General features: G+C 40.4%; 1 protein-coding gene across 1 annotated transcript; it reads right to left on the bottom strand.

The window, feature by feature from the left end:
- Positions 1 to 10,392: 10,392 nt before the first annotated feature.
- On the bottom strand, positions 10,393 to 11,655 carry LOC306659002 (sperm motility kinase 2B-like; the record flags this gene model as incomplete). The annotated part of the gene is made up of 1 exon (XM_079136258.1): positions 10,393 to 11,655. The coding sequence occupies one exon, from the start codon at positions 11,653 to 11,655 to the stop codon at positions 10,393 to 10,395; it is 1,263 nt and encodes a 420-aa protein (XP_078992384.1).
- Between the last annotated feature and the right edge of the window lie 4,138 nt (positions 11,656 to 15,793).

Here is a 15,793-nt window from a genome sequence, read left to right as displayed (position 1 = left end):
CATTCTCGTACAGTCATCCACCTGGATATACAGTTGCTCTCCAGTTGTTTTGATTCTATCTCATGGACAAGTGGGCAAGTACTGGATGCCTGTAATCTTCTCTTTCTCAGTGTTTTCAGTTATACGCTTCAACATATGGTTAATTATTCTCTGATTATTAACCACATCACCGAATGTTTATTAATAAGCACATTTTGATTAGAAAACCTATTTTGATTTTCACATAAAATAGAAATGGGAAGAGTAACATTTCTTTCTTTCCTTCTTATACAAAACCAGTACTTCCTATTTGCATTTGGACTCTACATCATCGTTCTCTTTGATGCATGACTTCATTTCAGGGAGCTATTTTAAATGCTTCTTTGTTCCATGAATTTATTTAGATTAAATTTTTAAAAAGATTCATATTTTAAAGACTAATCTTAACTGGAATTTTAACCTTCTGAATTCTGTTTGCAGTGAACATTATCTATTTTAATGATGTACTCTCCCATCTGGTCTCCAATATTAACCTTCATTTATGACTAGAAATGCAGAACTAGAAAAAAATGACTTTTTCCATAATACAGAGTACATTATTATTTTACTTCAGATGCAATTTCAACAATTGAAAAATTAGAATAAAATTTATTTAACACAATTGTACATTGAAGGATACACACATATACATACACCTGCACACCACACACACACACACACACACACACACACACACACACACACACACGCACACATACACACACACATACATTCAAAAATTGATTTGGAAAATAACTGCTGAAACATTATTCATAGCATGTAGCTACTTTTTTCTCAGATTCTCAGTTTCAAAAGGAATCATCAGACAAAGGAGCACAGTTTAAAATTATGATTCTCTGGGTGTCAACCCTGATCTGCTATCTCTTATTTCTGTGATTTTGGACAAAGTCATGCATCAGATTCATCATCCGTAAAACGGGAAATATGATAGAACCTAATTTTTGATGGTGTTATGATGTTTAAATGATTAATAATGGTCAGTACAGAGAATGCTGACAGACAAGCAGAAAATGCAATGATAATGTTTTTCTTTAATAAAATACACTATTGGTTATTTACAAATAGTCTTTGGGTATGCTTTGATCTGAATTGATGTTTACTCTAATTCATTACCAACAAAGATAAATACAATAATATGAGTCTTTTAGAAAACAGAATTCACCCACTTCATATGATTTTCCTTTATTATGAGATAGCTTCCTTATTTATACCATTTTGTAATCATATGTCCTTCCTTTCATAAATAGTAATGCTAGTAAATCACCTTTATTGTTGCCATTAGGTCTATGTATATTCAATGTATAGGTAAAATAAAAGCAACTGGTACCCGTAAGTTATTTTTTATGAAGTATTTAAAATTGTGTGGTTCCATGAACTGGGAAGTTTTTAAACCACTGAATGAAAAAACTGACTCCAATCCATAGTTCTCTAGTGCTATTCATTTCTGGAACAGCTATGATGTAGTAGAAATACCCTGGATGTAAACTCAGAAAACCTGGATTAAAATCCATTCCTGATTATCTCCAGAAGAAAATACCTTAGCCTGTTAAAATTTAGATAATCACAAGCACATGTCTGCCACAAAGACTAGTTTTACTAGGGCTTTCTCACATCCCTTACCTCCTGTCATGCCAGGTGCTATACCTCATCAGGACTCTGATAGCTAAAGAGTCGTCACCAAATACAGTCCCTTGACCTTGGGCCCCGAGGCTAAATAAACCTCTTTTTATTATAACAAACCCAATCCATAGTATTGTATTACTAATAGAAAGTGGAATAAAACAGTGGCTTTCACTGAGTTACCAGAATAACTTTAATGTTAGGAAGATTCCACCTAAACATAAAGGAAGTGTTGTGGTTTAAAGCTGAGTTGTTCTCTAAAAGCTCATGTGTGAAACAATGTAAGGATTTTCAAAAGTGAAATGATTAAAATGAGGTATGAACTAATCAGTGTGTTAATCCACTGATATGAATTAACGGAGTGGTAACTACAGGCAGGTAGGGTGTGGCTGGAAGAATCAGGTCACTAGGGGTGTCACTTTGGGGTTTGTATTTTGTCCCTGGTGAGTGGAACTCTCTCTCTGATTCTTGGTAGACATGTCCTGAGCTGCTTTCCCTTACCACACCCTTCCACCATGATGTTCTGCCTCATCTTGGGCCCACGGCAATGCAGTAAGCTGTTTATGGACTGAGACCTCTGAAACTGTGAGCCAAAAAAGTTTTACTCCTTTAAGCTGTTCTTGTCAGGTCTTTTGTCTACAGTGACACAAAGCTGACTAAAACAATAAGCCATAAGACTAAATTTAAAAATATAGATATGCTTTAATAATTAAATCCATATCTGACAATCAATAATTTACCTCTCAAAAGAAAATTCAACACTACTGGAAAGAATTTGACCTTATCTAGATTCCCTAAAATGTATCACACACAATATACAGCTTACAATACAAAATTACTAAATGTGCAAAAAAAGAACACATGACCCATGTTTATAAGAAAAGAAAGTTCACAGTAATCAACCTTTACATATCTCAGACATTAGGATTAACATAAAAATATAAAATGTAAAGCTGCTGCTATAAATATTTTCAAGGTCTTAATTAAACTTATGGTGGTAATGAATAAAGAAATGGAGAATATGAAGACTAAAACATGGAAATGTAAGAAATTTAAAATGTAACTGACTTAGTTCATGTTGCTATAATAAAATACTTGAGACTGGGTAATTTGCAAAGTATGAAAATTTATTTCTCAAAATCTGGAGGCTAACAAATTCAAGACTAAGGTGATGATAGCTTTGGTGTCTGGTGAAGACTTGTTCCTCATAAGTAGTGTCATTTTGGTGTCTTCATATGACAGAAGGGATAGAAGGGAATAAAAGACCAGTGAAACCCCTTATAACCCCTTTATATGGAACTGATTCCATTTAGTGGGGAAAAATTAATTATCTTCTGTCTATAGCTCCTCCTTCTTAACATTGTTGAGTTAGCTCATTAAGTTTCAATATAAATTTTATAAGGAAATAAAACATTCAAATCATAGTATTCAAACCATAATGTAATTTTCTAAAAGAAAAAAATTAATAGATAAGATTAATATCAGATAGGGAATCATGAAAGAACAGTTCAGTGAACTTAAAATTACATCAAAAGAAATGCTGTGATAGGAATAACATAAAAAGAATTGAGAAAAGAAAGCCTTAGTAAATTATCAGACAATATTAAGTATCATGTGTGTGTTCATCAGCTTTCAATTACTATAATAAATACCTGAGATGATCAACTTAAGAAGAAAAGAGTCTTTGGAGTCATTAATTTAGAAGTTTCAGTCCATGACTTATTGACCCTGTTGCTTTGGGCCTATGGTGGAACATCATGACAAGAACCTGTGGCAGAACAAAACCACTCTGTTGTCCAAAAGTGAAAAAGAGAAAGGGGCAGGAGTCCCACTATCCCCTTTGGGGACAAGCCCTCAATGACATGAATACTCTCACTAGGCCCCACTTCTTAAAGGTTTTACCACCTCCTGATTGTGCTCAATGGGACTAAGCCTTTAACACTTGAAATTAGTCTTAATCCCCAACCTTCAACAAGGTAAACAACACAATAAAAAGGAAGAATGCACATGAGTCTTTGATAAACAGTCTAGATCAAAACCACATAAACACACACATATATATATATATGTATACAAACATATATTAATACACATGTGTATAATACATGACTTGGTCTATGTGGAAGACTTGGTACCCAATGCAGAAATTTTCAGAAGTGGGGTTCTTGGGTAGTGATTGGATCGTGAGGGTTCTGATCCCATCAATAGCTGAATCTATTGATGGGTTCATAACCAATGGCTTTATTGGGAGGTGGCAGAAACTTTAGGAGAAGGAATCTAATCAGGGGAAGTAGGCCACAGGGGGCATGTCTGGCCTTTCTTTCTTTCTTTCTTTCTTTCCTTTCTTTCTTTCTTTCTTTCTTTCTTTCTTTCTTTCTTTCTTTCTTTCTTTCTTTCTTTCTTTCTTTCTTTCTTTCTTCTTTCTTTCTCTCTCAATCTCTGCTTCCAGTGGCCATGAGGTGAGCAATTCTGTTCTACCACATCTTCTGGGCCATTATGCTCCACCTCATGACAAGTCTACAGCAATGGAGTCAGTTGACCTTGAACTGAAACCTCTCACACAATGAGCCCAAACAAATCTTTCCTTCTTTATGTTGTTTTCTTTAGGCATCTGGTCACATTGACAGAAAGCTGACTAAAAACACATGCACACACATAACTGATGTAACAAAAGAGGAGATAACTGACTAGAAAAACTAGTTGAAGAAATAATTGACCAGATGTTTTTCACATTAAGAGTTTCCATAAACATAAAAAAAACAAACATACTAAAAATCAAAACTAAGTGAATCATATACTACAACTGTTAATGACCAAAAATAAACACAAAAATGTTAAAGTGACCAACATAAAAAGATATGTTGAATAGAGTGGAATACCAGTAAGAATGATCATGACTTTGTTATCAAAAAGAAAGTTGGAGATCTGGTGGCAAGATGGCTGATTAGAATGAGGCAGTATTTCTCTTAGCTCTGCTATCCAGAACTCAAACAGTGGAAATACCACATCTTTCTGAGGTTTAGAGTAAAAATCCTGACACTGGAAGGACAATCTGCCCTAGCTGAACTAGAGACTGACTCATGAATTGGATATTAAAATATCCTGTGGACCAGAGTTTATCAATTGTCCCCCAAGAGCCCATCCAGGAGCCACCTGGGGACTGCAGGATGGCAGAGGCTATGAAAACTTGAAACAGATTCGTGAGTTTGTAGCTAAGTCTGTGTGGGCCTGTCTGAGCCTTGCAAACTTGTTGAAAGTCAGAAGCTAGGACCATTTCACCCAGGAGAACACAAGGTAGCTCTGGAGAAAGTGGGGTTCTCCCCAACTCCCCTCAGCTCCCGGAGTCCTGAGGCTCTGGAGAACTGATAGAGCCCACCACAGTGGTTTGGAAGGTGGAAAGAGGGTGTGAGGGCATTTTTCTTTCCACTCACCTAGTCAGCTGATAGGTACCTAACAGGTTACCTGGGCAGAACTGGGCTGGTACTTGCCACATTCTAGCATAAGCCTGATCCCCAATTCTCTCCACACTTCAGCATCCACTTGTTTCAGGACTCCCCAGGTCTAACATCAGTCTGGCACCCATTATGTCCCTCCAGCGACCCAGTCCCCAGTCTCCCAACCCCTAACTGGCTCCCGACCCAGCATATTGATTGCAGCTTCAAGGCTGCCTGTAGGTCCCAGAGTGTGGCCTTTATCCACCTGAAGCAGAACAGCTTGGCCCCTGATGTGGCTGGGCCTCAACTTGCTCACATGCTGATTAACCTCCAGATCCACCAGGACCAGCACACAGCTTTGTGACCAGCCTCTGACCTGGCTGGGCCCCACACCCTGCTTCATGGTCAGACCCACCTGGTCCAGCACACAACCTCCCTACTGGCTCCAGGATCCAGTGCCAGGCCCTAATCCACCTGCCACCTGGATGTAGCCAGCTGCTTTGCCATCCCCCCCCAACCCAGCTTCCATGGCAGGAAGCTGGCGCACACACACTAATATCCCAAGAAGGGAAGTTAGGAAGTCCTAAACCCCAACCTTCAACAAGATGAATAACACAATAAAAAGAAAGAATGCACAACTCAGAGTCTATACTCACGAGCTTAGGTTATACCTCAAGAAGAAACTAAAAGAAAACCAGGTGGACAGAGTCAGTGAACATATACACTTACTGTCTTGTCCACAACAGTGGATATGACACCTTAATTTCCTAACATTTCACCAAGATTTCTCTTTGTTGTTGTTATTACTGCTTGTTTGTTGTGGCAGTAGGTCTGTTTTGCTTTTTGATTTTGGGTTTACTATGAATAAGAAAAAAAAGAGCTCAAGCTATCACTATTTGCCAATGACATGATTCTGTATTTAGAAGGACCAGAAAACTCCATCAAAAAGCTTCTTGAACTTATAAATGAATTCAACAAAATAGCAGAATATAAAATTAACACCCACAAATCAATTGCATTCCTGTACACCAGTGATGATTCAACTGAAAGAGAAAGCAAGAGAATTATTCCATTCACAATAGCCTCAAAAAATAAAAAAAAATACTTAGAAATTGATCTAACAAAAGTGGTGAAAGACCTTCACAATAGAAAAACTATAGAACACTAAAGAAAGGAACTGAAGAAGAACTTAGAAAATGGAAAGCCTCCCCCCCCATTCTTGCCATTCTTGGATAGTCAGAATTAATATTGTGAAGACATTCACATTACCAAAAGTGCTATACATATTTAATGCAATTCTCATTACAATTCAAATGATATTCTTCATAGAAATAGAAAAAGTAGTCATGAAATTCATTTGGAAAAGTAAAAGGCCCAGAATAGCCAAAGCAATCTTCAGTGAGAAAAGTGAAGCAAGAGGCATCATACTACTGGTCCTTGAATTATACTACAGAGTTATAATAACAAAAACAGCATAGTATTGGCACACAAATAGAATTGAAGATCAATGGCACAGAATAGAAGACAAAGAGACAAATTCACTTCAATACAGTTATCTTATACTAGACAAAGATGTCATAAACATTGGAGAAAAGAAGCCTCTTTAACAACCGGTGCTAAGAAAACTGGAAATCCATGTATAGTAGATTGAAATTGAACCCTATATCTCACCCTGCACAAAACTCAACTCAAAGTGCACCTTGGTATTAGACCAGAGACCCTGCTCATACTAGAATAAAAAGTAGGCCCAACACTCCATCATATCCACTCAGGAACAGACTTCCTCAATAAGACTCCTAAAGTACAAAAGTAAAATTAAGAATCAATAAATGGGATGGCATCAAACTAAAAAGCTTCTTCACAGCAAAGGAAACAATCAAAAACATGAAAAGAGAGCCTACAGAATAGGAGAAAATCTTTAACACCTGCACCTCAGATAGAGCATTAATCTCCAGGATATACAAAGAACTAAAAAACTCAATGCAAAAAACCAAATAACCCAATCAATAAATGGCAAAGTACCTGAACAGGCACTTCACAGAAGAAGAAATACAAATGATCAAAAAATATGAAAAAATATTCAATATCTCTAGCAATTAGAAACATGCAAATTAAAACTACACTGAGATTCCATCTCACACTGCTCAGAATGGCAGTTATCAAGAATAGAAATAACAATAAATGTTGTCGAGGATGTGAGGAAAAGGATTCACTCATACATTGTCAGTGGGACTGCAAACTGGTGCACCCACTCTGGAAAGCAATATGGAGATTGCTTAGAAAACCTGGAATGGAATCACTATTTGACCCAGTTATCCCAATCCTCAGTTTATACCCAAAGGACTTAAAATCAGCTTACTGTAGTGATGTAGCCACATCAATGTTTATAGCAGCTCAATTCACAATAGCCAAGGTTTTGAACAACAGATAAGTGGATAAAGAAAATGTGGTATATACACACAATGGAATATAACTCAGCTATAAAGAAGGATGAAATTATGTCATTTGTTGGTAAATGGATGGAAGTGGGGAAAATCATGCTAGTAAAATAAGCCAGAACCAAAAGACCAGAGTTCAAATGTTTTCTCTGATACATTGATGCTAACCCATAACAAGAGAGTGTAGGGAGGGGAAGTATAGAAGTTCATTACATTAGACAAAGGGATATGAAGGGAAGGGAGGGGGTATGGGAATGGGAAAGACAGTAGAATGAATAGGACATCACTTTTCTATGCACAATCACAAGAAGGGGATCAAAGTTGTAATTGAAATGGGTTACAATCCATGCATGTATAATATGTCAAAATAAACCATACTATCCTGTATAACTAAAACAACAACAAAAAAAGGCAGAAAACAGAGAATAAAAATTATGTGCTAAAAAGCTAAAATAATAAAAATGAATTATCAATCAAAAATTCTATGAACAATGAAAACATTCATCAAAATTGAGAGTAAAATACAATCATATAAACAAGACTGACAAGATTTTTGCCACTAGCTGACTTACACAAGAAAGAATAAAAGAATTGAAATTGAAGAAATCAAGGATATATAAAAAGGATACAAAGCACTGGAAACTGGAAATATGAGAAAAACACATCATTAAACATTTATATCTGCATTCCCTTAATTCTTTCTTTTAATTTTAAAAAAATGAAACTATTTAAACAAAATGGATTTTTATATGTAGTTTTCAAATATTATCTATTACCATAAACCATTGTATAAAGTTATTACTTTTTTATCATAAGTAGTGGTTAAATTTTGTTAAATGGAGTTTGATACATCCTTTAATGTTTTTCTCCTTTACACTGTAAATACAGTGGATTACACCAACTGATTTTTGAAGACTGATCCAGTTTTGCATTATTTTAATAAATAAATGTAATTATGGGATATTTTATGCTTGATTCTATTTGCCATTATTTTGGTGAGAATTTTTATATTTATGTCCACAGAGGACATTCATTTATATTTCACTTATGTTCATGAGAGTCTTCAGTTGCATTTTTTGGGAGGGTAGTATTCTCTTTGATTTTCATTTCAGGGAGAACTGAAAGTGTAAAACAAGTGGGAAGTATTTTTTCCTCTCCTGTTTTGCAGAATTACATAGAATAATTCATATATCTTACTTAAATATGTGGTAAAATTCACCTATGAAATCATTCAAATCTAAAAACATTTCATCAGAAGTATTTTAGACCTTAATTTAACTTCTTTGATCATAAATTAAATTTTGACAATGAATACAATAGTTAAAGGCATATGCAGATTTTTGTTTAATTCTGGATCAGTGTGTGTGTGTTTTAGTTTGGGGTTTTGGAGCATTATATTGTTTAAGGTATAGAATTGAAATGTAATAAAAGAATTAAGCTTATAAAAATATAAAAAGACTTGAAGAGATAATTTATTAAATAAATTTATATGTCTTATATTGGAATGTATTATAATACCTACTTGACATTCTTGGCCATTAGTGAAATGTAAACTAAAGTATAATGAGCTCAGTCCACATAGTCAATACAAAAGATAAATATTTTAAAATGACAACACAAAAAATTCTTAAATGTTAACATATTCTAAGAATCGATGTACAGAGCATTTTCAAAATGACAAAATCAAGCTGGACACAGTGGCATATGCCTGTAATTCCAGCTACTCAGGAGACTGAGGCAGGAGAATATTGAGGTCAAATCCAGCCTCAGCAAAAGTGAGGTGCTAAGTAACTCAGGGAGACCCTGACTCTGAATAAAATATAAAACAGGACTGGGATGTGGCTTAGTGGTCTACTGCCCCTGAGTTCAATCCCCAGTAACCCCCCCTTCCCACAAAAGTGACAAAATCAAAATGAATGACGGATCACAGGTTACCAGGGCTATGGGTGGTAATTTGGGGTAGTTTCTATTGGATTATGAAAAATTTGTGTTATCTGTCACTCATAAATTTTATAGAACTAATAATGAAGAAAATACTGATTTGATAATGTACTATGGTTGTGTGAGGGTTATCACTGGAATAAACTGTGTGAAGGGTACGTGGGGACTTACTGAACTATACTTAGAATTTTGCTTCAGTCTAAAATTATTTTAAGTTTATTTTCACCTTAAAGAAAAATGTAGAAATATAAAGCTTACATAAGAGATGAAATATTAATGAGGTCATGTGCTACATGATAGGTGAACTATACTTAAGTTTGGAAATGAAAAGTTCCAAACACATGGCAAAAATGAAGTGATTCACCAAGACTGAAATTTACAAAGTATAATTCTAAAGGAGATCATACCAGAAGAGCCTTTTACAGGAATAGTTTCAGAAAAACGCTTTCCTCCAGAATAAGGAAAAAGAAGCCCGCTATGTTGTGAACAAGGCCCTCTGACAGAATTCAGGGAGACTCTATGAAGTGAGGAAACATCAAAAAGAAAATAGAATTTTAAACCAAAAAAGAAAAGGAAGGAAATTTTGCTAACTATTCAAAAGGATTAGAAGCTCTAGATAAGATGGCATCAGGGACGCACCTGAAACCCCTTTTTCTGTGAACCAGCCTTTTTTCTGTCTTTTCTTTTTTTTTTTTCCTTCTTGTAACACTTGGAACAAAATGATATAATTCGCTATATCTGAAACAAATTTATTGGCAACATCTCCGATAAATGGGAGGAAGCGGAGAGAGGGGCAGGGCAGAAGTGTCCCGGGCAGAAGGGTCTCTGGTGTCTTTGGCAGGTGGGGGCAGAGGGGACTCACGCTGGGCCAGCGCTGGTTCCGTGTGGCTCAGCTGTCCACTTGCTGGTGGCCACGCTGTCTATGGGTCCAGGGAGTCTCTTCTCTCTGCCATGGGAACCACCGCATTGGTGGCACGTGGCAGGCAGCAGCAGAGTCTTCGGACACAGGTGGCCATCCTCCCAGTCCAGCGCTTCCTGTTGTCTGTGGCTGAATCTTGGGAGGAGTTTCCGTGGCCTCTTCCGAGCAGCCTGAGTAGCATCCTCCAGCGTTTGGGCAAGGAGGACACAGAGTCAGAGTGGGCGGCTCTGCTGGGAGTGGGGTCCTTTGCAGGCAGGCAGCCGAGAGGAATAGCGGGCAGGCTGGCCCTTCTGGTGGCCTCCTGGGCGGGCTGTTTGTCCTCCTTGGGCAGCAGAGGCTCACAGGGTGAGGGCCAGTGGTGAGGAGCAGGCTCACTCTTGCTCCTCCTCGGGAGGCCAGGGAAAGCAGAAAACTGGGTGACCCGTGGGCGAGGCACAAACCTGGGAGGCCCAGGCTTCCTGGGGAGCACGCACCCTACCCCCTGCCTCTTCTGTTGCTGGACGATCAAGTAGGTGGCCATGGGCGCGTCAAACTTTCTCTGGAGCAGCGATAACCAGGTCTGGTATGGATCCAAACCCATGTCCAGCAGGAGCGCCATGATTTCGGGGTCTGGGTGTTTTCTGGGGACTACCTCCCTCCACGGAGGGGCTGAGTCGTCCTCACCCTGCTTCAGCCACGGGTGCTGGGAGATTTGCTTGGCCGTGGGCCGCTTCTTGGGCTGCACCGTCAGCATGCGGCGGATGAGCCTCCGGGCTTTGACGGGCACAGACTGAGGGACGTCGTACCACGCCAGGACGATGAGCTCGAGTATCTGGCTGGAGCTGGCTGCCATAAAGGGCAGGGTGTGTGTCAACATGAAGTAGAGGATGACCCCCAGGCTCCAGACGTCCACCGGGGGGCCCTCGTACTCTTCCTGCAGGATGGTTTCGGGGGCCAGGTATGGGACAGTCCCCCAGAACCTCCTCACCTTCTGGCCGGCCCGGAACCTGGTGGCGGCGCCAAAGTCGATGAGCTTGATGCGGCCTCTGGCGTCCAGCAAGATGTTCTCTGGCTTCAGGTCCCGGTGCACGATGCCCCTATCGTGGCAGTAGCCCACGGCACACACTATCTGCCTGAAGACCCTGCGCGCCTCCTCCTCCTGCATGCCACAGGCCACGCGCATCAGCAGCTCTCCCCCACCTGCGTGCTCCATCACCATGTAGATGTGCTTCTCGGTGCCAATGACCTGAAAGAGCTGGGCCACACCGGGGTGCTCCAGGCTCATCAGCACGCTGGGCTCGGAGAGGACCGGGATGTTGTCGGCACCACTTCCTGGACTTTCACTGCCACCTCTGCCCCGGTGGGCCGATGGCGGGCCAGGGCCACCTGGCCATAGGAGCCACGCCCAATGGCCCTCACGAACTCGTAGTGGTCCGTGAAGGCGCACTCACGCCAGGGGCTGGGCCCCGGCCGTGAGGCTGACCTACTCTCACTCTCACTACTCTGGCTAAACATCCTAAGCAGGAACACCACCTAAGGATGCTAGCTTAAAAAAAAATAACAAGCCAAAACAACAAACCCGAATCAGAAACCAAAACCAGACAAAACAACAAACCCAAATCAAAGAACCAATATCCCAAGACCACAGTCACCAACCGCCAACCGCCAACCACCAAACGCACTAACTAGCTGGGAGTCCGACAGGTCACCACCAAGAGCTTCCTGTACTTGTGGACAAAAGCCCAGCTGCAGCCCACCCTCTTATATACCTGCCCTTTCACACTGCCTCACAATGGCTGCTTGTGAGGTCAGAGCAAGAAACGGCAGAGTCATGCCTGGCCATGACCCCCAGTGGTCAGCTCCCTTCTGGGCCTCCACAAGGCTTTCCATCACCAGAAAAAGAAGGAATTACAAAGGACTGCAGATCCTTGTTTTTTCCTTCTGTGGGTTATTGAAACACTTTACAAATTAAAATGTGCCCAGTACTCCAAAGGACTTGCCATTTCACGTCAAATATTTCTAATAAGTCTGGATTTTGAAACACCCTATCATCACTACTCTCAAGGTATTCAATTGGTTTTTCTTGCAAAAGAAAGTGATGGCACCTCCCTCCCACTGTGGTACTCTCACCAAATGCCCTGTTCCCTGAGACACCGTAGAGGACATTCTCAACACCCATGGGCTCAAGAGGGAGGAAGGCATCACCCACCATCATTTCTACACACACAGTCCTCTCAGGGATGTCTCAGTACAAGCTCTGGATTTCCAAAAAGAATGGCTTGTTACATTCAGAGCGATAAGGGACAAAATGTGGAAAGCAAGGATCCCAGAACTTGCCAAAGTGTCCTCCGGTAAGGGAGAAGAAACGGAGGCATTCCCAGATGAGTGTGTCCCTTCTCGCTGCTGTAACAAAATACCTTGGACTGGGTAATATGTTAGCAGGACTTAACGTCCCCCAGTTGAAGACAAAGCATTTCATTGCCCTATCCTCACATGACCCAAGGGGCAGAAGGATGGAACTCAATTCCTCAAGCACTTTATTTTTGGGGGGGAAGGGAGGGCATTGTGGTGATTAATTGCAGGGTCTCACAGGTCTCAGGCAAGTACTCTAATCCTGATGTACATCTCCAGCCATTCATTGATCTATTGATCTACAAATTAATTGACTCTGAGACACATTTTTGCTAAGTTGCTCACTCTGGGCATAAAGATGTGATTGTCCTGCCTCAGTAAACAGAGGAGGTAGCCTATCCTCTGTTATCCTCTGAATAAAAGGGGATCCCCCAAGCTCCTGTGTTCATGCAGAAGTAGTCAGTGCTTAAAGTATTGGATTGTGGGAGCTGTCAACGAACCACACCACCTAAATTTCAGTGGAATAACTGGGGTGTTAAGTGTAGGTATGTCAGGTGTGGCTGGAGGTGGTGGATCACTGGCGTCATGCCCTGGAAGGCTGCTCCTCTCCTGTGACAACTTACTCTCTCTCTGACTCCTTACTGCCGTGAGGGGAGTAGCTTGCCTCCACTGGGCCCTCCACTCATGGTGTGCTGACTCACCTGGGGCCCAGAGAAATGGAGTTGGCCTTGTAAGGAGTGAGCCTGCTGGGATTACGTGTCCATCCTTTCCGTTCATTTACTCCGAATAACTTGAAAACTAACTGAAACAGACATCAGTGTAGTGAGAATAAACTCATCATTTGCATCAGAAAGCTTGAGTCTGGTTTTGAGTAAGAATGTTTAATGCTACAGAGAGGAAAGCTGGAAAACTTTAGATTCTAGTAAGAAGAGGTGAACAGGGACTCTGGTACTCAGTAGAGCAGAGTACCAAACAGAGATGCAGACCTGAGCTTTGAGAAGGAAACGAGGAACCTAACTGGAGTTGGACTCTACACCACTTGTGTTCTAACCTGGCAAAGCTTTGATTACATTTGATGCATGTCCAGAGAGTCTACTGCGGCTGAATGTTAAAGCCACGGGCTAATGAATATGTTGGAGGAAATTTCAACACAGCACAGCATACAGTGACCGGCACGGATATTGCCAAGTTTTCCATAGGTAAGGGAGAAAAAGAAAACAAGAGAGCAGAATGATTGCAAATGCTTGCAGTTTGTCCAACTTGTACTTAGAAGCTGAGCCTCAGGAAGATGTGCTTGTTGAAGAGAATAGAGTTCCTAAAGGGATGCCAGGAACTTTGCACAAACACAGCAAGAACAAGACCTGACAGCATCTCAGGAATTTGCAAGACCATTGCCAGTACGGACTTCGGATTCAGCAGAGAATATTTCTTTGACAAGAGACTGTGGGACGCTGATGGCCCCAGGTATGTGTAAAAGCTGGTTCTCCAGGCTCAGGCACACAGGCCCTCAGAGGCCACCTCTGCCTTGATTCCGCACACAAGGCATATGTGCTCCATTTTGTAGTCAGTAGCTGAGGGAGTTGGGGTTGGAGATGTTCAAGAACAGCATTTCCCATGTTTGTGAAGTTCTGCTGCCAAATGTTCACAATACACTTGTTTCTCTTGCTCCTGTTAAGGGCATTGTTTGGGGAACTGCACAGAAATAGATGTAGAATTTTCCTGAGATGACAGCGTTGGGAAGTCCAGTATTTCACTTCAAAAATCAACTAGGAGAAAAGGTAAGCATGCTTGGACATAAGATGGAGTGAATGAGCTGCCTGCCCCGTTCTCCCTGTGAGGACCCCATTGAACCAGCAGGCCATCCTGCTTTCCTCACAAGAACAAAAGGGCCACACAATCAGCAGCATATCCTGCTTCCCTTATAAGGACACAAGTCATACTGAAGCACCAACTTGACCTACTCCTTTATGACCCCATCTTAAGTAATTACATCATAATCTAGTCATTTCAAGAAAACAAATAACCACTTATATACCTAGGGTAGGTTTAGGACTTCAGCAAATGATCTGGGGGATATAATTTAACTCATAGCGCTCTCTCACCCCACATGGGGCCTTTTCATCCACTGGTGTTGGATTTTGTCATGTGATAACACTACGCCATCCACGCAAACATGGGACCTCCTGGCTGGTTGGTGAAGTGCGTATCCTTAGCGCCTATATGGTCCTGCAAATTCCTCTTGCCCAGTGACCCCATAAACATTCACTTCTTCCACCTCTTAAACTTCCTTAACCCATACATTACCTGCAAGTGCGCTTACTTTCTCAGCTCTTGGATATTTTTGGCATCTCACTCTTTTCTACTTTAAGTCCACTATACAGCGAGTATATTTGCAATTCTTTTAAATTTGATTGCTTTTAATGAAGAGGTAAAGATTCTGAAAAGGAACCACAGGAAATTCTGGAAAATGAGAATTAAGTCAACAAACTGGATTAAAATCTCAGTAGAAAAAATAGCAGATTATTAATTGAAAGGTCCTCAAAAGTATTCATAAAACTTTTCACGTATCGACTGGACAATTTGCTTTTTACTCACAGCACGTTGGATATTCACAAAAGATACCACAGGTTATGGGATGAAGCACATGTTAGCCAAAACAAATACGTACAGGGACCTCTTTGAATTTGGTGGATAAGAATGGATTGCGATTAGAAATCCACACGAAAACAATTCTAGCACCTACAACAGGACATTAAACACCACACACTTAAAAGAGAAAAGACTTGAAGAAAGAAATCAGTAGAGAGATTTTTTAAAGAATCTAGAAAGAAATCGGGACAAAAGTACAATGAATACGTATCTATGGGACTGTGTGAAGGCAGTTCTAAGATAAACTTTTCTACCAAGGGGCTGGTCTCATTTTTGTAAAAAACTTGCAAAATACCAAGGTGTCAAACAGACGAACTAATGTTACACCTCAAGGTCATCCACAAAAGTAATAATGGAAATATCAGTAGAAGACATGTGCTAATCAATCAGTGTAGTTCACCATCTGAACAGAGTTCTGGACA

This window comes from Sciurus vulgaris, assembly GCF_902686455.1.
Source record: "Sciurus vulgaris genome assembly, chromosome: 4".
NCBI lineage: Eukaryota > Metazoa > Chordata > Mammalia > Rodentia > Sciuridae > Sciurus > Sciurus vulgaris.
The sequence above is the reverse complement of the archived record's forward strand: the minus strand, read 5'-3'. Positions and strand labels throughout refer to the sequence as shown.